The sequence below is a fragment of the Netta rufina genome, assembly GCF_964035555.1.
Source record: "Netta rufina genome assembly, chromosome: 6".
Classification (NCBI taxonomy): Eukaryota; Metazoa; Chordata; class Aves; order Anseriformes; family Anatidae; genus Netta; species Netta rufina.
Genome location: NC_140129.1, coordinates 9,738,438 through 9,761,068, shown reverse-complemented (window position 1 = coordinate 9,761,068; position 22,631 = coordinate 9,738,438). Strand labels below are relative to the sequence as shown.

The window sequence follows — 22,631 nt, the reverse complement described above, 5'->3', positions numbered from 1 at the left end:
CCTTAAAGGAAACACAAATTCTCGAGCACAAGTTAAAGTAACACTTTTTGCATGAAATTAACAGTCATCCTGGTCAAAGTTTTTTGAAAATTCATTTCCATTTGAAACTCATCCACCAGAATGATTTTGTGACATTAAATACTAAGAAAGGTTATGGTGGGACGTGGAGAACAAAGGAGCTGGAAGTATTTCTGCTTGATGTTAGTTTATTTTCTCATTCAAACCCAAAGAAGCTTCTTTTATTGTCCTTTCACAACCAGCCACGTTCAAAATGACTGCATAAAACAAAGCGCCCAGCAACACTGTCAGCAAAATAAGGCCAGACTGCAGAAGGCACTTCCAATGTCAAACATCTTCAATTGGTATCCTCACGGTAACTTTGGGAAACTGTCTTGGGGTAGGGTTCCCTACAAAGTGCAGTTACAGAATTCAGGCTTTAATGTTGATCAGAAGAAGAAATGTAAGCGTAAAGTGTGAATTTAGAACAATCAGCACGCCTTCAGCAGATCTTTCATGGAAGGATGCAGCTTCTGACTGCAGGTCAGCAAACTCAGAAGCCAAAGGTGTGAGCCTGCAAGCACCAGCTCACGATGCAGCCTACCAAACCCGGCTGCCACACGCTTCCTACGCAGCCCTGAGCTGTGAAAACTGCAAGAAGGCATCAGATACCCCCTGAGCCCAGCTCTCGTTCTGCAACTGGAGAGCCACAGAGGTATTTGCAAAGCTCTCCCTTCAGAACCACGTGTGTGAGCAGGATTCCTACAAGTAATTTGGCAGTGCAATGCCAGAGACACTTGCAGGCAGGAGGAGGAGAACTGGCTCTGCCTTCTAACTGTCAAGATTCATGCAGCACTGCATAGACACTACAAAAATAATTGCCTCCAGACAAGGGTTTTATCCCGCTTGAGCCAGAAAAGTTCCAGGACAACCACTTAGCAGCCTCTCTGCTATCCCTGAGAAAACAGAGTTAGCATTCTTTAAATAAAAAAAAAAAAAACAAAAACAAACAAACAAAAAAAAACTCTGTATAATAAAGGTAATTAGAAAGCTACAAAGATTTTCTTGTCCGTGTCGTGCTCTGCATTGACGGGGCTGTGCTGAGTTGCAGCCGATCACAAGATTCTGTACCTGAAAATAGATGTTTACCTCGCTCAGGCTGCAACTGCAGAGACTTCAGCTGTGCAGCTATATTTAGAGCAACAAAATGTTAATTAAGATCGTCTCATTCCTGGGATCATTTCAGCAACGAAGCCAGCACAGAACCCATGCACTGCACTCCAGGGCTGCCTCCCGACTGCAACATCTTGCTGCACAGCAGTTAGCAAACAAATCAAATGATTACGTATTTAGACACCTTAACAAAGAAGCCATCATACTGAAGACATCCCTGACTTGTGCTCTGATGAATTCATGAATTCAGCTCATTTCCAAAACATAACAAGGAAGCATTCACAAACTGAAGGACAATTAATTGGTGCAAACAGACTAACACTCACCGAGTACACGTGAATACACCTCCTACATACAGTGAGGGGTTAGAAGTTTGACAACAGCACCTGCATTGTTTTTCATTATACAGACTAGGGCAGCCTTACTCATTTTTCCATCCCCAAAAGGGGTTGCAATGAATTAATATGTTAGAAGATAACCCAGGATTCTTACTGCCAAGGAAGCGATCGTTGATTTGGGGTAATAAGAAGCAACAGTGACATCTAGTGTTTATTTGATACCAAGATGCTGATTAGCAAAGCTATTCCTATAACCCTATTAAATGTAAACCATTAATTGCATAAGGTAGGACACCACAACGACCATCACACTGCACACAAGTTCTGTTGTCAATAAACAGCTACAAAAATCTACCAGAATTAGCTGGCAAGGAGGCACTGATCCCAGCACACCTCACTCACGTGTGCAGTGTACAGCACGTATCAGCGCCCTCATCTGAATTGTTGTGGAGTCTCAAAGGGAACAGACAAAAAGTGTTCCTGAAGTTTAGAGAGATGCAAATCCCATGCAAATTCGCCCACAGAACACAAGCACAGCTTTCTACTCCCTAACAGCCGTGAGCTAACTCCATAAATTCAGGTTACTATTAAGAAACTCACCTGAAGTGATGAATTCTGAAAAGGTGGTTCTGAGGCTCTGTTTTACTGAACAACCTGCCAGCAGATGCTCTCCAGCATACTTAATCATATTAAGAGATCTAATTTCCACACACTCGGACATTCAAACACAAAGAGACTCCTACTTGTTAAGCGTCTTCAGACATGCATAATTTGACGTTTTCCAGCAGTGTTACACCCATGATCTACCTTTTCAACAACAGAACCAACTTAATCACTAGAAAAGAATAAATCTGCAACGTAACAGGGCTGTAAAACATTCATTTCTCTAGAAATAGCCCAAGTGTTTTTTTCTCAGCTAATAAAATGACTTGAAATTGGCTCAGAAAAAAAAATGTTTTTGATCAAAATGAGCAAATAAGGCCTGATTACTTACTGAGCCTGCCTGATTGTAATGGCATTTTTATTACCAACTAGTACTCTAAATCCAGCCCAATTTTTCAATTGACCCTATAAAATAACCACTGTGTTACAGCCAGTCTTTCCTTGATTAGAAGGTTTATTGTGTTTTTTACCAGTCTTTGCATTATGGTCCCTAACCACCAACACACACAGAAACAAAACCAACTTTTTAAAAGAAAATTACCTGGGATTACAGTTAGCTGAAAGTAATGAAGCTTGTTTGGGTCAGGAAAATTCACTTTACATGTACCTGTGAAGCAAAAGAGCAATTTGTATCAGACAAGTGTATCTCCATTGGTGGGAAGACAAATATATCACCTTTCATATCCTCCAAATTCACACCCTGATTAATCCCCACATTCCAGTCAAATGACTTCCTACACTTTCTTTTCAAGTGCCTCTTCTCCCTACAGCTGGAGCTCACCTGCAGTAATCGAACCTCACTTCTCTGAGCTGTGAGGAAGTTTATTTCCTTTCAGCAAACCACGTTGTCTCATGGACTTGAAAACACCAAGAGAATTACCTTCTGCAGAGATGCTACATGTCAGCATCCAGAAGCAGCATTTCTTCCTTACAAATTCTTTAGCAGTAACCTGTGCATCTTAACATCTGATAGATAATACACTGCAGTTCCCAAGAGGTCTTGCAACCACAGCCCTATGCTAGCAAAGTATTTATATTTATTTTTATTTATACTACAAGGCGTGCTGAGATGACAGCACCATCCCAAATCAGGTGTCCTGTAGAACAAAGTTGTTTCTCACCCCAGCTGGGTGCCACGATCAGCCTGCTTTACTACACCCAAAGCAAGGTTCAAACCCCTAACAGGCAGTCAGATCCCTGCCCTATCCCTTCAAAAATTAGCTCTTAGAAAGAAAATTAGTTTTTTTCAGGCTTTTGCACCAAAATAAAAAGGGCAAGGGGAAAGAAAGAGTCTACGTTTCAATAGGGCTTTTTATAATGAATTTCAGTACTGAAATGTTGTTAAAAAAGGGCTTAATTAGCAAACTAACGCTGCATTGGCAACGTGCACATTTTAATTTATGAGGCAACATTTCCTCCTACCCAGGCTTCACAATCAGCCAGGAGCTGCTTGGATTTGACGACCTGACTGCTCCAGACATCATGATTGCAGAATGACTGCAGCTACTGCACTGTTCAGAAGTTGGCAGGTGAGTGGAAATCAAACAGATACTGCAGGCGTATGCAGCACCCAAGACTGCCTCAAGATGTGCATGTACAACTACTGCATATTTGTGTTTTGTTTTCGTTTTTTTTTTTTATGTTATTAGCAAGTACATGCATTCGGAGCAAAGGCTCTGAAGGTTCAACACAAACACTGTTTTTATTCTCAGGCTAGAGGAATTTAAGGACAATAATGAGAATGAAGGACAAGTGAAAAAAAGAAGTGAAAACATCCATCTGCGAGGTTTTGTGGGGGCTGTTAGGAAACTAGTCAGTAGTTTCAGTTCAACAGATGCAACTGGGAGCATAACAGCCCTTTGTTTGCTTTTGATGGCACAAAGTAGTTGCCTCTCATGCACAGAGCTGGCCTTTCTGGGTTATGGCACAGACAAGATGTCAAGCTGGCAGCAGACACGTATATCCATGGATACATTATTATCCATATTATGCAGCCTTTAGCTTCTGAATCCATCAAGCTGGCTGTGTTATTTTCCTTCGTCAAGAAGATAAATAGCAGCAAAGCTACAGATCCTATTTGCCTGCAGGAATAAGTAGGAGCTTACACAAACCCTAGTAATGCATTCAGCATAATAGCTACAAACCCCAAAATACATTTTTCAACACCTTATTATCGCACAGAGGAGTCTAAGCAAAAAAGTTAAAAGCTAAAACTACTGTGTAAGAGCTCTGTAATTGCCTCGAAGACAGAAGAGCGGACAGAAAGGAAGAGATAAATAATGCTCCTTCATGCCATCCCTTTTTGCTGCTTCTCGTCTGTATTTTTCGCCCCTCAATTCCTCCCATCAGGCAGCCTGCACACTGAGAAGGCTGATTTTTGAGACCTGACAGCTGATTTAGAGGCATGCAAATAGAAGAGGCTCAGCAGAAGAAGCACTCAGAGGTCTAACCTGGAGGGGGGAAAAAAAAAACAAAACAGCCAAAGCTTTTCTCAGATGGAGAAGACTGGAAACATAGCGGGTTACCTGCCAGCGTAATCAGAGGGCACATTCACTGCATTTTTGGGGGAGATAAGCATATGGGCAGGCAGTGTGACTGCACGGCATGGCAGCACCCTGCACATGAGCTCAGAGGCTGCAGCGAGCAGCTCACACCTTGTTCTCTCCTGGGCTCTGAAATAAGAGCACGCACCAGGGGAAGTTATGTAGAGCCAGTGATGGGATCTTGAAGTGCCTCCAAGCCTGCTACGTGGTAGCTCCCAAGCTCCTTTTCCAGGAATCTTGGTCCTTTTGTCATTAGTTTTCATTATTATGTCCACTTAAATAGCACACCAGGTTAGGGTGTGCATAATAAGTAATATAAGAAACAAAAAAGCAGCAGGCTGACAGCACGCTTCCTGAGAACTCAGCTATTTGCCCTGCCTCTAAATCAGCATTTCCAGTTTTTAAATAAAGAACAGAGGAGAAACAGCACCGAGGCCGTGAGCGTACTCCTCAGCTCCAGGTAACTTTGGGGTTTTGTGACAAGGAAGCTCGCATTGCACCAGCAGTCAGGCTCTGTAAGGTAACCAGAGGAGCAATAGGATCAATGGGATCCCCTTCCAAAAGGCACCAGCAAGGCCCCACGACTCCAACAACGATAACCTGGGGCTGGCAGAGTTTTGCACAGCTTGCCCTCCAGTTAACCAATCCATCAGCAGCATTCATACGTCAGTCCAAACAGTCAGACGAACGGTCCTTTCCCCCTGAAAACACGTGCCATGAAATGCTATACTTACAAGGTAAATTAGCTTCAAGTTCTGCAACCTCTGTTGAAAGAAAAAAACAAAACACTGTTATTTACGCAAGCATAACACCACACTTGAAGCCCAAATTGGCAGATGTAATTTAAGCCACGCCGTAAATCAATTTTCACTTAGAATATAATTAAGCCTCGCTGAAGATTTACCTTGAAATTTCTCTTTCAGCCACACAATTCATTACTGAAGCTGCTTCCCTGCCCCACGGAGGAAGGCAAGCGCGCCCTGGTGTGATGAGAGGGTCCAGCTCTGCCAAGAGCCGAGCGCCAGGCTTCTGCTGCACACAGCACTGGCATTTCAAAAGCTGGCACCGTCCAAACCTCCCAGCTCGTCTACATCACCTTCTGGGGGATGCCTCCAAGCACAGTGCCACAGCCTTTGTCCCTAAACCCCTCTCTCTCCCCACGCTGCCCTCTTTGGGAGACCTGCTGCTTCCTCCCTCGTCTTTACTTTACACCAAAGCCTTACTGACAGCTGCTTGTACCTTTTACAGGAACATGTTTAAGATGCAGGAAGCTACCTCACCCTTTTACTTTTCAAGTTCTAGGAAACCTAATCAAGTGTGTATCTGCATTTCCTGTAGGTTTTCTTTCCCCTGCTTGATTTCTCACTTCACTTTCTAGCCTGCACAGCCACCAACTATTAATGTGGGCTGACAACGTGTATGAGATCTGAACACCAGCTCTGAAAAATATACATCTACAAAAAATTATGATTAAGCTTCAGATACGGGGAGGCTTTTTGGCACAGAATCCAAACTGATCTCAACACAATTAACAACTCACTAATTCCCCAGCACTCTTCTTGTATCTGTGCTTCCCAAACCTGCCTGGACGCTGCAGCAAGCACGATGCTTGTTTGACTTATGTGTTTCACATAAAAAAATCACCATTGCATTCTTTAAAATCCCAGTCTCCTGAAAAAAATAAAGGACAAAGGCCCACAGTTCAGGCACTGCCCAAAACACCTGCATACAGGAGAGCAGGATGAAACAACGCTGAACATTTGGAGCAATCTGAAACACAACCTACCAGCACGGACAGTGTCCAACTGCTGCAGCAGCCCAAGGACTGTGTATGTGCAGCGTCCTGCGTGCACTGCCTGGAACCAGTAACTCACTGTCTCCCCGCTGGCTTTCCTCCCTGGCACGGATAGGTTGCAGCTTGGATGCCAAAGGTTTCCTGTGTGCACCCCTCAAACATCAACGTGGAATGGTTTAACAGCTCCAGAGGCTACACCAAAAGGCAGGGGCTGAACTCCAGCCCACCACAGGCTTAACAGAGCTGACTGCACACCGCTGACATCCCCGGAACAGCTCGAGGAACTCTGCAGAACGGGAGAAAGCTCAGCACAAGCAGCCGGAGCTATTTATAAACGCTTTCACAAACAATAATTCTCCCTAGCCACGGCAATTCTCGGGCCAGAAATAGGAACGCACACTGGCATGTGTGCAGGCATATGCTTTACGACAGACCCGCGTGCAGGTTATATCCAGTCAGGCACAAACTGTCGTCGAGTTACTCTGCTCCCTGTCCCCAGCTCAGCACGACACACGGTGCTTTGTCTACTCACCCCGCCACAACTCAAACATCTGCTTCCCGCTGCACTTTAAGTGCACAGAAAAAGTGTTGCTTCCTCGACTGAAATTAGCCTTCACATCCACTGCAGCACTTATTTCTCCTGGTTTTGTCCCAAACTCCCCTCTCCTGTGTAGCGTGCATCTTTAAGGCTGTGAGAGATGAAGATAAACACCTTGGAGCTCTAAGAAAGCTTGGTTTTCCTAGCATTGCTCCTAGCAGTAAAATGCTGTTTGCCCCCTAATCCTCACCTGTCTCACAGCTTTCCACACCGAGCTCCTCTGACCCGTGCAGCTGTACGGATCGGGGTGAGAAGGCAAACAACCTGCCTGAAACCAACAGGTTCTCGATGAAGATTTCTTCTTACTCGTTCTTCTCCATGTCATTCCAGATGTTGGTTCTTGAACAAAACACTACCAAACCCCACGCTTAGCTTCTGTGTGTTCTGTTATTGAACTCACCAACCTGACACCCGTACCTACAGCGAGCCACTGGGGTTAGAAAGCTCTCACTCTGCAAGGCTTCAGGTGCCCTGTTGGTTCTACACTATCACAGGTACCCTGCAAGCATTTGATCGTGAACTGGTTTCCCCTTCAATAAATACATCGCTCATTTACCAAGGAGCTTTCCACTGTTTTCTCCCAAAATAAGGGATGTCTCTTTGGGGGGCATAAAAGCATCACTGATAAAGAAAAACTTGCGTGACTGAGGTCACACAACGTGCAGAAGTTAATGCTGAATTTTCAAAACAACGCCTGAGATTATCTCAGGAGTGCTAATGAAGCAAGGTCTTTTTATTCTCAGAAGTACAATTTTATTCTCATCTCTCTATTTTCCTCGCCTACTACTGTGCCAAGGGATAGTACTGTACCTGAAGGCTTGAAAAAATCCAATCCTGGGATTCTCCTAGTTTTTATTTACAGTGCACATCTACCTCATTCTTGAGGCCAGTTTCCCACTTGGTTCCTTTCAGGCTCATACACACCTGACACTTTCAGGCTGCCTGAATCTGGTTGCAAACCCAGACGTGCTGAAGACCAAGGAATAAAGCACGCTAACTTGCTTTCTTAGAAATTAAGTTAGCTCAAGCTGTCACTTGCAATCAAGCTAAGCAGCAGTGGTGAGATAAAACCAGATGCTGCTTAGATGCAGAGCACCAAAAAACAAAAGCAGTTTGAGTGACAGCCTTTGTGATCAAGAAGCAGACACGGGGCTGCTGCTGACATGCCCTTTGTTTTTGATCCAATTTAGTAGCCGTGTTGATTAGATAACATTAACGTCACAGAACCTAAACGTGCTCTGGTATTTGCAGGGATGATCACCAGGGGACAGCCAGCTTCCAAACCACGACTTCATCACCCCAGGGAAAAAGCAGCTGCGAGGGAAGATCCAGCTGTCTCTGAACGACTTCCCTTCACAAAACTTTAGGGACAGGGATTCTTCCTCCAGAACGTGCCCCTGGCATAACCCAGCAGCACGGCACCCTGAGCCACGGCTGATCACAGCTGGCAGGCAGGTGCAGCTGGCCACACTCGGTTTTTCAGTGTGAAAGCACCGCCTGCGTTTATCAGCAGCGGAGGTCGAGGCCATCTAACCCCGACTCCAAATGCCACTGCTGTGTTTACCAGCCCGTGTACACGACACAGCGAGCACCGCGGGGTTATCGGCGTGACAAATGAATCCTTCAGAGAGATCCCGCAACACTTCCCCAGACCGTGCTCCCTGTCAGCACCAACACGGCTGTCCTTACCCCCAGATAAAAGGTCCCGTGTGTGGGTGACACCCCCAGACACCTGCCTGCAGGGCTGACGAGACACTCGCCAGCTTTGCACGGACTGGGAAGAGGAAAACATCTCTCCACAGGGCAGTGTCACCAAGCAGGCAGCTATCAGACCTCAGCCCATACTGCCAGCTCCTGGAGCGAGGTGGGATTTAGGGTGCTGCTCCAAAATCACCCTCAGCTACGCTTCCAAGGCAGCCCACCACGTGTCAGCTGCTGGGTGAGTGCTGCGTGGACCCAGTACCTGCTGCTCTCCTGTTGGCTCAGAAGCTCTGGCCCAACGTGAGGCCAGAAAGGATCCAGGAATGCTATTTAATTCACAGCTTTTAATTCCCAGCTGCCAGGAGACAGAGCTTGGCCTTTCACCCTTTCTGGAGCTGACATCTGATACCTGCAGCCCATCCAAACATCACCAACAGCCTCTCCTTACCACTACTCTTTCAGGCTCCCACCAGCTTCCTTGCAAATCTATCACAGCCACCTGAAGTTCTGAAGTGAAAGGAACCTCGCTGGTCCAGATACAACCCCAAACTGGAAATCTAAAGCAAGCTCTTCACAAGAGTTAATCAGAATTTAAAGTGAATTGAAACTCCTTGTCCTTGGAGCAACACAGAGAGAGAAAATTTGAGCAACCCACAGGAGCAACTCAGTTCTACAAAAAGTAGCTTTTTTTTTTCCCCTCCATTCCCTGCTTCTTACCCAACTTCCAGACTCTACGCCTAAGAAAAATCTTTCTGTGTAGGAGTTTGTTTTTCTAACACTTTTTAAAGTTTATTGGCTCTTATCTTACACCATTAATGACTAGCAGAACACTGGTGCTAGTTTTAGGATTTACTTTCCTCTCACAGGCAGTTGTTATGGTTTTTCCTCAAAAAATACCTTCCTGTCAAGTCAAATCTGATCCTCTTCTCCTATATATCTAGCAACACTTCTGGGCCAATATTTTATCATAATAACTTGACACTGTACAGTTCCCACTGATGGATTGATTTTAAAACAGAGTAAGGAGGAAACTTTTTTGGCTGTGCATTACCCAAAGAAAATCACTGTCCTGCAGGCAGGGCACCATTGGAGGTTTGATGTATGCATGTCTATACCCTGCACCCAAAATCACGAAACAAGTCACCAACAGCTTTAAGAATACTTCTGGAAACCATTTTACCCCAGATTTACTGTTGGAGCCCTGTAAGTTGTAAACCCACAACATTTCAGTGTAAGCTCCTTTCACCTTTAACCAGCAGTTTGTCTCGAACAGACACCCTCCGAGTCGAGTCAGAAGCTGGGCTGGACGTACGGGGTCCTCTGACACCATCATCCCGCTTCAGCTTGCTTGCCAGCGTTAGCATTACTGCTGCCTTCAGTCTAGAACAGAAATCAGAACAAAGCTGATTACCAAAACCCAAAGAACTAAGGGAAACAATACAGAAATAGGCTACGGTCAGCCACATTCTGCAACTACGATGATGTTCTCAGCACTCAAAGACCGAGATGCACGCAGTTAGTGGCTGCTGTTAGAGCCATGGATGGAGCAGGGTGTTTGAAGAATGCAGGTTTGTTTCAGAGATGAATGCTGAGGGAGTTGCAGCGTGTGAGGCCAAGAGGAAGTTCAGTTTTCCCGGAGAAAGGTCAGGCTTTCATCATTGTTTACAATCTCGTTTCGCTGCTCCATCTCCACAGCGCACCCCAGCTTCACATCAGCCCTTCAAAAAAGAGCTGTGGAGAGAATCCAAAGCATTACAGAGAGAATCCCCCCGCTGGGACCATCCTCGCCCATGTCCCTCGTGACAACGCTTTTTGGCTGGCCAAAGAGCAGCGGGAAGGGAGGGGAGGGGTTCCTGGAACTGCTCCGCGGCGCTGGGAAGCGAGCGTTGAGTCAGCGAGCAGGACACAAGGAAGGGAAGGGGTCTGGGCTGCAAGGAGCACGATTTTCTTTGCAGTGCACAGCAGCAACACCCAGCGCTCCTCACAGGGCAGAGGAAATTACGTACAGAGATTTGGTGGCTGAAATGGAGAGAGATTCGGTACACCAGTTATCAGAAGGTAACTGTGATGATAAATAACTTGCAACAAAAGGTGGGCACAAAGCCCAAGTCAACAGGAAATGTTCCACCTGCTGTGCCCTGAGACACCCTGCCCCTGCTGGAAGGCAATTTGTTCTCCTTAACAGCATGGCCAAAGCCAAAATAATGCTAACAAGACCAATACCCTTCAGGCCCTACCACCACTAAATTGGGGTAATGTTTATCCTTTAGTCATACACATTAATTGAGCAAAATAAAGGCAAAAAAAGCTTGTAAAAAGTCAGCAGCCTTTACACAAAGTATTTGGAACAGAAGAGCAGACAGGTACGACACAGCAGGCACCAGGCCACGAAGAGGATGCTCACGTAACACCAGCTTGCATGGCATGGAACAGAATCAGCCAAAACATGACACAGGCAAGGGAAGGAAACCACTGAGAAGACGACGAGCAAAATGAAAAGCACCAAGGCTCGATGCGAGGTTTTTCTGGGTGCTTCTTCCACTCGTGTAAGCCAGCCCTGAAGTTTATCAGCTGGGCTGTGACAGCGGTTGTTTCCTTCGCTTATCTGCTTCTGTCCCGGAGAAAACAGGTAGCAGGAAAACCCTCCCTGGCCTGCCAGCCTCGTCACTGCTCCTCCAGGCCCTTGGGGAAGCTGGGGGGGTTAAAGCAAAGACCAAACGGACCCCGCTGCTGGAAGGACGTGGGGGTAGGGCAGAGGAGGAGCGACAGCTGGGTGTGGGGAAGGTGGCGATGAACCAGAGGGAGATGATTAACAGGGGCTGGAAGGAAAATGCGTCCTGAAGCAGCGCGCAGCTGGTGGGGCACGGCGAGGTGCAATGGGGTACAGTGAGGCACAGGGGGGTAAAACAAGACATAATAAGGTGTAATAAGGCACAATGGGGTACAATAAGGCACAATAAGGTGTAATAAGGCACAATATATGGTTTTTGTGCACAGGAAGGTCAGGCACAGGCGCCGGGCTCAAGGCAGAGGTTAAGCACAGCCCCGACCCGTGCCCCACGCGCTGTTTTGGGGCAGTTTCCCCCCCGCTGCCTCACGGAAAGGCGCAGAGGGCGCCCGCGGCCGCGCTGCCCGCGGAAACCGGGGGTTAAAGGGGAGGGGGGGGCAGCGCAAGGCCCGGCCCCGAGGCCTGGAGGGCCGCGGCCGCCCGGGGCCAGCTCGGAGCCGGCTGCCGAGGCCGGGTCCGGTCCGGGGGTGGCGGGGGGCGGCCGGCACCTACCTGAGCGCCGCGTCAGGGCCCGGCTGCGGGGCCAAGGCCAGCCCCGGGGCCGGCCCGGGGCAGGGGCGGCGGCGGCTCCTCCTCCTCCCGCAGCCGCCCGCCCGCCCGCCGCGCCGGAAATGGGCGGGGCCCCGCGGTGGCACCGCCCCCCTTCTCCCCGCCGCCGCTGAGATCTCGCGAGATGTGGTGTGGTGGCAAATGGCCGCCGCCATTTTGTGGGGTTGGGAGGGGGCCGGGGTGTTGGTTAAATTGTGTCATAAAAGTCACGGAATTGGCAATGTCGGAAGAAATCTCCCAAATCAGCTGGTCCAACTAGCCCCTACCACCACTATCACCCACCAAACCGTGTCCCCAAGCACCACGTCCAGCCTCTCCTTGAACACCCCCAGGGATGGTGACGCCACCACCTCCCTGGGCATCCCGTCCCAACGCCTGACATTTATCTTTCTGAGCACAAATATCCCCTCATTCCCAGCCCGAACCTCTGTTTCTGAGTGAAAGTGACTATTTAGTGTCCTGAGTCTGGGCTAATTTCACCACCGCAATCTTTAGAAACCTGCACAATCATCCCAGATCAGGCTGTGACCCATAAAACTTAACTGCACGCATAACGCTGAATTCTTCTTCCATCCCGTAGCATGCAATGAATAGGGGAACCAAAATGAAGCAATTAGAGAAGCCTCCGGGTTAAAAGGTTTGATAAAACAAAGCCAGAGACCAGACACAAGGAAGGATTGGCAGGCCGCTATTAAAATACTTATTACTTCCTAAACATCACAGGAATAATACTGCTTCTCCTTTACTGAAGAAAAACAAAACAAAACAAACAAACAAGAAAAGAATTTAGCTCAGTCAAATCTAGTTAATCCAGTGGAGAGACACAACTCAGAAACCTTATAGTGTCTTAACCCTTTCACAAGGTTATTGTAAAAGATTGATAAAAAAAAAATGTTACTTGTTTTTTGACAGAAAAAATCTGCAGATGAAAAATGAAGAAACTGCTTAGAAAAAACTGCCCGCTGCTCTCTGTCTGCAGCAGGGTAGAAAGCAAGAGGGAATAAAATCCCACCACAACATGTATATATGTTGACAGTGGTTAGTGACCATGAAGATAGCAGTCCCTTTCCTACCCATGTCCATAGTTGTTCCACACATACCACCTGGGATGTTTAAAAACTGCCAACTTTAAGGGGAAAATAATCTAAAAAGATATCTAGAAAGCTACACCTCAGTTTGTTTTTCTGATTGCAGGTGAATCCAAGCACAAACAGACCCAAAATGAGCTCATGGCATAGCTGCAGAGATGCAGGAGGCTGCCTGGTCTGCCTCCTCCCTGGCGGTGCCTGGCAGTGGGTGCCTGGAAATGCCTCTGCGTAATTCTGCTTCCAAACTTCCAATGCAGTCAGGAAATGAGAAGATGGCTTGAGGATAGCTGCACCTTCAGCATCAGTAAGCCAAAGCCATTTCATGCTCTGAAGCAGACTCAGTCCTACGTGGCAGATCCCGTCATAACGCTTGCTGGTGCAAACAGAGGCTACAAAGTCAACCTCAGCACTGCCATTTCCTGGCTTTTAAGTGTTTACCTCGTAATGGCAACATCCTGAAAAAGACGAGTCTGAAGGCTCAAGATACTGATGGATATCATCTGCTTTTTTGCCGGTTTGATTCTCTTGTGGAAAGCACTGCCCACTACCAAAGCTCAAAGTTCAGCGAGCAGGCCAGAGTCACAAGTGTTATTATTTATAAGCCTTAAGATGCCCCATCCAAACTAAACAGCCAAACTCAGCTGCTGTGTAAGGGCCAATCCAAAATGTGCTTCCTTCAGGAAAGCCAAGAAACCTCCTTTCTATTTTATCTTCAGGTACCAACAGCTGTCCTCCCTCTTTCCACAGTACGGCAGTTCAGTTAATATCTGATGGCCGTGACCTGTGCTGGGATTAATAAAATATTTTTATGAGCCAATTCGTGAAGGTGCTGTCAACAAACTGCTGCCTCCTCTAAAGACTAATTAAAGGCGAGCCAATATTGTCTGGCACAGGCTGTAACGGTGACAGGTCCCCTTGTACCCTCCACCAGTTCCTCTGAGTAGCGATGAGCAGAACTCAGCATCTGATGTTCGGTGACCTTCTGGAACCACTTAACAGTTCCAATTCACTGCAGCGTGAAGAAAAATCTTTGAAAATCAGATTAATCTGAAGCCATGGCCTGGTTACTCATTTTCTTCAGACAGTGCAGGCTGCAAGGCAGCAGTGCTGTTTGCTGGATGCAAGAGTCTCCTGTTCTTACTGTGGTCCTGTACAAAAGGTAGTCTGCTAAAAATGAAATTAATGTCATATTAACAAAATAGGCATCACAAGGGATACGTGGCACATGCACACACTTCCTAAAGGCATATTTTCTAAACTCATTTTTGTTCCTTCTTTTGCTTTGTGTTTTACAGTTTACTGTTGTTTTTTTTTTTTTTTTTTTCCTCATTTTCTCACCTCCTTTTATCCCTGAGACTCAAGATTGTAGTGAAAGATGCTCCTGAAGCTAATCCCTCAATCACCCAAGAGTGAGGAAGCCAGGCTCTTGGGAAATACTTTCTGCAACAAGTAGAGGACCTTGATTTTCAAAGGCTGATTCAGTCAAACTGCTCCAGTGAAAACTTTCCCAGTGGGTTCCACCTTGCATGTTTGTGCAATCAAAACTAGGTATTTTCAGAGCTGCTGAAGAGATGAAGAGTCTTAAATTGTTCAGCACCTCAGGAAATAATTGCAGTTTATTAAGCAGTTTCATGATGTAAGATCTATATTTGTATCTCTGCATCACTTATTACCTGATGATTTGTTGAAAATAACGGTAAGAAAACATTCATGTTTCATTTCCCCATCGCTGTTTCTTTAACCTGGAAAATATTCCATGTTCCACACAGCAAAATTCTGAGCAGTTCCAGACACCACCTGGTATGTCACACAAAACCAAGACTCTGCCTTTACTGGATTTCAGATAATGAGCCGACGGTTTCTCATTGCCCAGCAGCCACTGTTCTTGAAGCTAGAGAGATGAAACAAATGTCTTGCATCTAAACTATCCCACTATGTAAGAATATTTATGGTTTCTTTTGTCCTTTTTGGTCTTTTTTTTTTTTTTTGAGCTTTTATTTAACCCGTACTTCTCTCTGCTGGATGAAGCAGAGAAGTCTGTGTTTTGTTAGAGGTATCAGTTCCTGCCTTGATGGGCAATTGTGATCCTCATGGCTTTCCTAAGCACAGCTTTTCTGTGCTCTTCCTTTATAAACTCCAGCTCTCTATCCAAACACACTCCAGCTACCGAAAGGTGAAGTAGAAGACCCCGCCGCAAAGAAGCACCAGAAAGGTAGAGGTGATCCGAAATGAACCCTACAAGAATGAGAAGCAAGTAAGGAGAAGGAGTAGAAATGAGAAAAGAGGAGCGAGGACTTTCACTAGCGGAAAATCGCTGGGCAAAGTGCAACACTGACAACTTTCCTAAAAGAAAAGTAAAAGTGGAACAACGTCATGCTCTTCTCCAACACCTTGGGGCACTTGCTTAGTCAGAAGGGAGGGCAGGGTGGGAAACAATGGGACGTAGGATGACAATGATGTGATTACATCCCACGTACCATTAAGAAACTTGGCCTTCTCCCTCTCCTGCTCCCTTAAGCAATTAGCCTTGCAGATGCTGCAAATTAGCAGCGGGCTGTTCTCCCTCCTAACAGCCTTGTCAGCCTCACTGGGCTCACTCGAGGAGGCTCAGAAGTGCTCTGCAAGCCAGGAGAGCTGGGATCGCATTTTGCCCACAAAAGAGAAGAGGTTAAACCTCGATAGAAAAGGCCACATATTTTTAAGCCTTTATGGAGAGGCAGGTTAAGGATGTATCTCATTTGTCTCTCTTTAGGTAGGGCATCTGATTTTAAGGATGGAGATGATCGTGGTACCATCGCACCACCTGCAGTGGTTAAAGAGGGAAGGAAGCCAGGGAGCATGCAGCACAGAAATCCCTGGCGTAGCAGGAAAAGTGCTCACCAGGTCTTTGCTTTCTACCTCGTTTGCTTCTTTGGGTTTAACCCTGCTGTCTTTTCCCCCTCTGTCTCTCAAACACGAGCACTGCACTTTCATATGAGATCATTAGAGGCTGACCTCTAACACCGCCCCCAAAAGTGGCTGTGGAGCATCAGAGAGGATGCTGTGCGACAGGAGCTGTAGCAATGGGCCCTCACGCTATTGCAACTGCTAATCTGGGGCTAGATAGCTAAGAAAAAGTGCATCTTTCTGATGTGAGGCACCTGGGGTGGTGGCCACGTGCAGGGCTTTGCCTCCCGCACCCTTCAGCTCGCATCCGCTGCGAGCCGTCTGGAAGAAGAGCAGATCCCTGTAATGTAATTGTGGTCACGACGGCAACGTCGGAGCGTTTTTCCACACGCCGCTTTAATGAAGTTGCATTAAAAAGGGGTTTTAGGAGTTCTTGCAGTGTCACCTAATGGGAAGCCAGCCCCTAAAGTCACCGTGGGTGGTTTGTGAGCAGAGCACCAGGGAAGAAACACGCCAAGAACAGGGGAAAACGGCCCCGTAGGCTGTGTCTCCTGATGAGCAGCTGGGATTTGGTGTGTATTTTATAACAAACAACCTTGCAAGCCTCTGATTAAATCAATGTTTCTCTGCTGATACCTATCAGGCACGGCAGTGACCTGGAGTTTAGCTGCTGCTTCCTCGGAGCACTGCTAAAACCAGGGAACGAAACACTGGGGTGATGCTCTGATTATGAGGCCACGTTTTGCCTGCAGCCCTAGGACAAAAGAAAGAACCTTTCTTCCTCCTGGCTTTTTATTATTTGCCTTTTCATCTTCATTTTTTTTTTTTTCAGTGAAGCTTTTCTCCGTCAATATTTCTCATTCATTCCTTCTCAGAGGTCATTACCTTTATCTGTCCAGTCCATCAGTGCCGACCCTGATGGTTTCAGGCTGTTTATCCAAAACAGGCAGAGGGCTTTGCTGCAGCTAAGGCGAGGAAATGGGGCTGGGTTGTGGCGGCAAAGGTAATGCCCAAAAGGAGACTTCTGGAGTGCAAAGGAAGCAAGGAAGGCAATCGTTACTAGCTCACACAGCAGCCTCGAGTCCCAGCAGCTGTCAGCAGCCACCTCCCAGCCTGTTCTTCTGGTGCAAAGCATTGGGAGAAAAAAAGAAAAAAAAAGCCTCTCAGGTAGCTGTAAGTCATCCGCACAAAAAGGTGAAGGTTTTTTGTCAAATGATCTTTCATGTCAAAGCAGATTGAAAGCAATTGGGTTTCCTTGAATCCCCAGGCCCGTGACTAAACGATTCCTGGTCCCAGTGTGATTTCTGAGAGATGGGAGCTGTTATTCTGAATTATGAAATGCAGTGAAATGAAGCGGGAGGAGGAGTTACAACATCAAGAGCACCAGCAGCTAGCGTATTAGTAAGCAAGGAGTTCACTAGTGATTAAGGTTTTTGTTTTGCTTTAAACAGAGCGGCTTGAGCTATCGTTACAGTGCTGCAGTTAGAGAACTCGATCTGTAATCCTCTATCTTGACCTCTTTCAGGAACAAAAGAGATTGAAACAAAAGCCCTGCCCAGGCAGCAGCAGGAGGCACAAGCAGCTGCAGCGTTTGTCAGCTACCTTTTGAGCCAGCCAAGCTTAAGAAGCTCAGACCAGGAAGAAGGAAGACATCCACACTGGAGGTCAGTCAGGGCACCTGGAGCATCTCGCTCCGGAGCAGGCACTTCATGACTTTTCCTAATAGGCACAGCTCACAGACACATTTTGGGTTTGCTGCATAGACAGCCAAGCACTTTTACCTGGCGAGGGTCTTCCCATAAGGCTCAGGGACAAAAACGAGTGGCAACAAACCCCACAACCCACTTTTTTTCCCCTCCACCCTTAACTCTCAGGCTTCTCTGCAATGTGATGTCTTTCACGTGGGGGAGGCAACGACAGCACAAAGTGGCTGTTCCACAACAAGCTGGATAAGGCTTTTCCTCCCCTCCAATAGGAATAAAATAATCTTGAGCAAGGCCTTTCTTCATAGCCCACTTATACCCCTGTGTAAGAACCAATTCCCTCTGTTTTTTTACCTGCTTTTTCAGGTCCTTAAAGCTGTTTTCCTACCAAAGCGATGGGCCATCAGTTTTCATTTTCCTAGCCATGGTTCATGCTGCAAAATCCCTCTTCCTGGAAATGCTCGTGACTCACCCAGACCTGTTCCCGAGCAACCTGCCCTGACTCCAGAGCTGCACCAGATGCTCTTCAGGTCCCTTCTGGCCTGAATGGGTCAAGGCCGTAGCTCAGAGTCTCCAGGAAAAAGAACTAGAGGCTCATTTTGGCCACTCCTCATGCAAAATGCCCTCAAAACCAGCACAGTCCCACAGATAATTATCTTTCCCCTTTAATTCCAGTATTAAAACACCCTCTGGCAAAACCTCTTCTTCCACAACACTCCCTTTGCCCACCCTTTACTTGTATCTGCAGCAGAGGAACGAGCAAATTGCTCGCAGCTTTGCAGAAGTCTCCAGGGTGAGCCAAATCCCCTGCAGCCAGCACCTGGGGGGTCCCTTCCCCTCGGTGTCCCCCTGCAGCACCACAAATCTGGCATCAGCAGGTGGACCGAGGTGTTGCCCATTTCTAAATGCCCAAGTTTCTCTGTGGTGTCCTCCCCACCCCTAAATAATTCCGACAGGATGATATTATAACAAAATATAGGGAAGACAGGATGGCGGCTTGTCAGTTTTATGGTATCTGTTTTATTTTTCATGTTAAATAGCGTACAAAAATATATTATCTATGCAGGCAAACATACATAATACAGTGTGCAATAAATAGCAAGCTCAAAAATAGATTTCTTTAAAAACAGTCAGTGTTCTGACAACCAGCAAAACAAAGACATGCAATAAATAATAAATTCTGAGCAGTGCCTGTCAGAAGGGGCATTGCTTTACGTCTTCCTAAGACGTTATAAATACACAATTAAAAAATATAATAAAAAAAAATAGACAATAACTGAGAAGACTGTTAAAAAATCGCTCCCTGAGCTCACGTAAAAAAGCCAAGTGCTTAAACAGGAAAACGCAGCCGGGCGTCCGTCAGGCAAGGCAGGAAGAAGAGGCTACGTGCACCGCTCCGGAATGGCCACGCAGCCCAGGTCGTGCAGCACTTGGAAGAGGTGGACGATGGTGGAGTACTCCAGGCAGCTGGCGGTCTCCTGGGGAGGGAGAAGAGGAGGTGAGCACACTGCGGGCACGGATGGGGCTCGAGCCATGGCTGGGGGCACCATGGGGAGGCCTTTCTGGCTGCTTCTTAATGATTTGGACCCAAAGTGGTGTGGTGTCTGCCAGGGGGCCCCTGAAACCCCATCAGCCTTCTTCCCCAGCCTCCTGTCTTACCGTCTTCTTGGCCGTCTCCAGCTTCTGCAGCCAGTGCCTCAGCTTCCCAGAGGGCTGATGCGAAGGAGCCTCAGCGGCCACCTGCAAGGAGAGCGTGCGGGTAAGGACCGGCGATGCCCCACGGCGCTGCCACTGGCGCCCATCAGTGCCACTGAGCTGGGGCCACTTCCCGACCCAGGGGGACACTCACGCAGCCTCGCAGGTCCTCCCGGGCTTGGGTGAAGAAGGCCAGGGGCTGCTGGCTCTTCTCGGCCAGCTTGTGGACCGTGGGGTGTGCCAGCACGGCAATGGTGAGGTCCAGCTCGGCTTCCACCAGGAGGAGTCGGTCAGGCACCTGCGGGCAGGAGCGGGGTGGTTACGGACCCTGATGGAAAGCCACCCCGGGGGGTGGGTGGAGGGGGTCTCCCTTCCCTGGCGTCACCCTTACCGACAGCTCGTTGGGTTTCCACTTCCGATTGAAGAGCCTGGTGCTGCATTTGGGGTCCTTCGGCATGATGTTCTGTAACACAAGAGGGGTTGGGGGCAGGTTAGAAAGCTGCCCTTTGGCTTGGGGCTGCGTTGTGCGACCCCCGTCCCCCTCCTGAGCTCTGAAACCAGGACGAGATTCAGCCCAGCCCCGCAGCCCCAGGTTGCTGTCGGTACTCACGTAGTACTCCCTAAACTTCAGCACCTCCGCCAGCTCGGAATACGCCGGGGACCCGTACTGGGAGAGGCGGCAGCTCTTCTTCAGGGCAGCCTGGGGGAAGGCGCCCGCCAGCAGGGGCCCCAGGCCCACCACCAGCACCACGGCGAACACGGGGCACAGCATCTTCGTGTCCAGCTGCGACGAGGATGCAAAGATCCAGAAAGACGGGAGGAGGAGGAGAGGACGACCGGTGTGCGAACCCACGAAATCCCTCGAGACGCCTCGAGTCCTCGTTTCTTGTGTCCAGAGCTGTGCTGTCGCTCGATCCTGCCGCTCTGCCCCATCTCCCCGGCTTTTAAGCAGCCGGGCAGTGCCGCGCTTTCACCTTGGCAGGAAAACCCGCGGCGCGGCGGCTCCGCGACAGGAAAGTGAAAGCGCCGGGCGAGGAAAGCCCAGGCTGCAGGTGTGCCTGCAGGTGAGGGCACTGCGGGGACGTGGCGGCTGGGAAGGGGCTGGGGGTGTGGTGGGATCCTGCGGTGCCGCGTGTGGGTTTTCTTCTCCCTCTCCAGCGGGACGTGGGAAAGGCGAACGCGGCGCTCCCATGGCAGCCGCACAAGAACACGCCTGCACAAGGAGAAGCTGCGCCTTCCTCGGGGCAGCCTGAGCCCTGAAGCCATAATCACACTCCGGTTTGTGCGTTAATTCATCAGTGCTTGTGACAAAACGTACCCGTGTGTGTGTGTAAAGAGCAGCTCTGCGCTAGCGCGGCACCGAAAAACGCGCTCGCCTGTTTGCCACCATAAAAATGCACCCACATAACCAAAAGCTGCCCTCTCCTCTAGGCAGCCTGAGGTGAGAACCAATAAATGCCTTTTGTTTTGTGTGTTAATCAACCATTCAATATGGCAAAGTATCCCTGTGTGTGTATAAAAAGCAGGGGCAGCTGCAGCAGGTGCGTGGTTTTGGCTAACACCTGGCTGGTGTTAACACAGCTCTGAGCATCCCGTGCCAGTGCCCGGAGTACAGAAGTGTTTGCGGGTGTTTAGGCAGCCTGCCACGTGTCCGGGGTTGTGCCCACGGCCTGCTGGCCCCAGACACAGAAATAAAACACGGTGGGCACGGGTGGGACTCCCACCAGCCTCCCCGCAGCAGCAGGTTGTTAACAAGGTCAGTAATTAAAAGCCTGAGGCGCAGCCAGGGCTTGGTTCGTTAGCTTGTGCTCTCCATGAGTGGGAAATTCTCTTTCCTTTCTGTCCAGTTAAAGAAACAAACAGATTTGGAAAAAAAAAAAGTTTTATTCAAAGCAGTTTGCTCACGGTTGGTAACAGCTGTGGGATACAAGCCCGAAGCGGCACAAATAACGTCACGTCAGCTTCCCAAGCAAGGCACAGATCATCAATTATACAAAGTGCTGTAGCAAAATCCCGAGCGGAGTAAGCACAAACACTTCCCCGGTGGAGGAAGCGTGTGTCCTCGCTGTGGGGCCACCCTTGGGATGTACCCTTGCTGCATCCCCGACGTGGCCGGAGCGTTGTCCCCTCCCGGCGAGGAGGCAGAAGGGGCGACGAGCCAGGTCACCCTTCCCTCAGCTCCAGCTCTGCTCCCGTGGCCCCATCCCCACCATGATCCAAAAAAAACCCCGCAGAGCCCATTGCTGGCAGCGGCACTCAGGGGCAGGAGGAGCCTCAGGTGCTGCTCGTTGGGTTTGGTTCGTCATCGCTGCGGTGGCTGTCGTCACGCACGTGCCGCTGCTGGCTGGAAGAGCAGACGGAGACGTCACGCCTCTGCGCAGGGAATCCCAGGGTGCCAAAGGGAAAGCAAAAGCAGAGCAGGGATGCACGCAGGGATGCACGCTCCACGTGGCCTGGCACCACGGTAAGAGCGGTGAAACCCCAAATCCTGCACAAGCAAGGGATGCCTCGGGCAGCGACACCGCGCTGGGACGTACCCCGAGCCCGGCTGCATCGGGCACGGCTCCTCCAGCTCGGCCACTGCAGCGGGGTGTCACTGCACAGCGTCCCCAAAGCCACCATGGGCTGGGGACACCGTGCCCAGCCCAGCGGGGCTTCAGAGCAGCAGAGGCAGCAGCCCCTCACCCATTTGTTCCATCCCACAAGCAAAGGGGCAGCTATGCCGTGTTAAGGAACTGCCTGCTCTCAATTTTCATCAGCCGTGCTGTCAATGTATCGAGCACCACAGAAGTATTTCCACGTCCCGGTCAAGAAACAGCTCCAAAAGCCATAAAAAAAGCAGCGTGAGGGCTGGCTCAGCGTTTTTCCAGAGCAAGGAATCCCAAGCACGCAGGAGATTCCCAGGTATGGAAAGGAAAGCGAAAGGGGCAGGGCTGCAGGCTGGGTGCTGTGCCAGGTGAGGAAGCGCTCCGTGACTCAGCGGGAGGCTGGCACGGGGCTGGGGCAGGACGGAAGGGACGGGACGGGGCTGCTTCTTCCCACCCTTCTTGGAGCCGGTCGGACAAAGTCTTGGAAAAGCCCCCCAAAAGGAAGGAAACAGCCCCAAAAACGCAA

The 22,631-nt window shown here is 48.8% G+C and overlaps 2 protein-coding genes across 2 annotated transcripts in view; both read right to left on the bottom strand.

The window, feature by feature from the left end:
- UBE2F (ubiquitin conjugating enzyme E2 F (putative)) overlaps positions 1-12,204 on the bottom strand; it is a 61,103-nt gene extending 48,899 nt beyond the window's left edge. Inside the window, exons 1-4 of the mRNA XM_084289292.1 lie at positions 12,089-12,204; positions 10,055-10,188; positions 5,449-5,478; positions 2,713-2,778 (exon numbers count right to left, since the gene is read on the bottom strand). Of these exons, the coding sequence (XP_084145418.1) occupies positions 2,713-2,778; positions 5,449-5,478; positions 10,055-10,172 (214 nt within the window). The 5' untranslated portion in view covers positions 10,173-10,188; positions 12,089-12,204. The remainder of the gene's footprint in view (positions 1-2,712; positions 2,779-5,448; positions 5,479-10,054; positions 10,189-12,088) is intronic.
- A 7,000-nt stretch (positions 12,205-19,204) lies between these two features.
- On the bottom strand, positions 19,205-20,289 carry LOC311210985 (interferon lambda-3-like; the record flags this gene model as incomplete). Its single annotated transcript, XM_084289406.1, has 4 exons — positions 19,205-19,300; positions 19,482-19,562; positions 19,672-19,815; positions 19,909-20,289. The coding sequence occupies 4 exons, from the start codon at positions 20,287-20,289 to the stop codon at positions 19,205-19,207; spliced, it is 702 nt and encodes a 233-aa protein (XP_084145532.1).
- Positions 20,290-22,631: the final 2,342 nt, after the last annotated feature.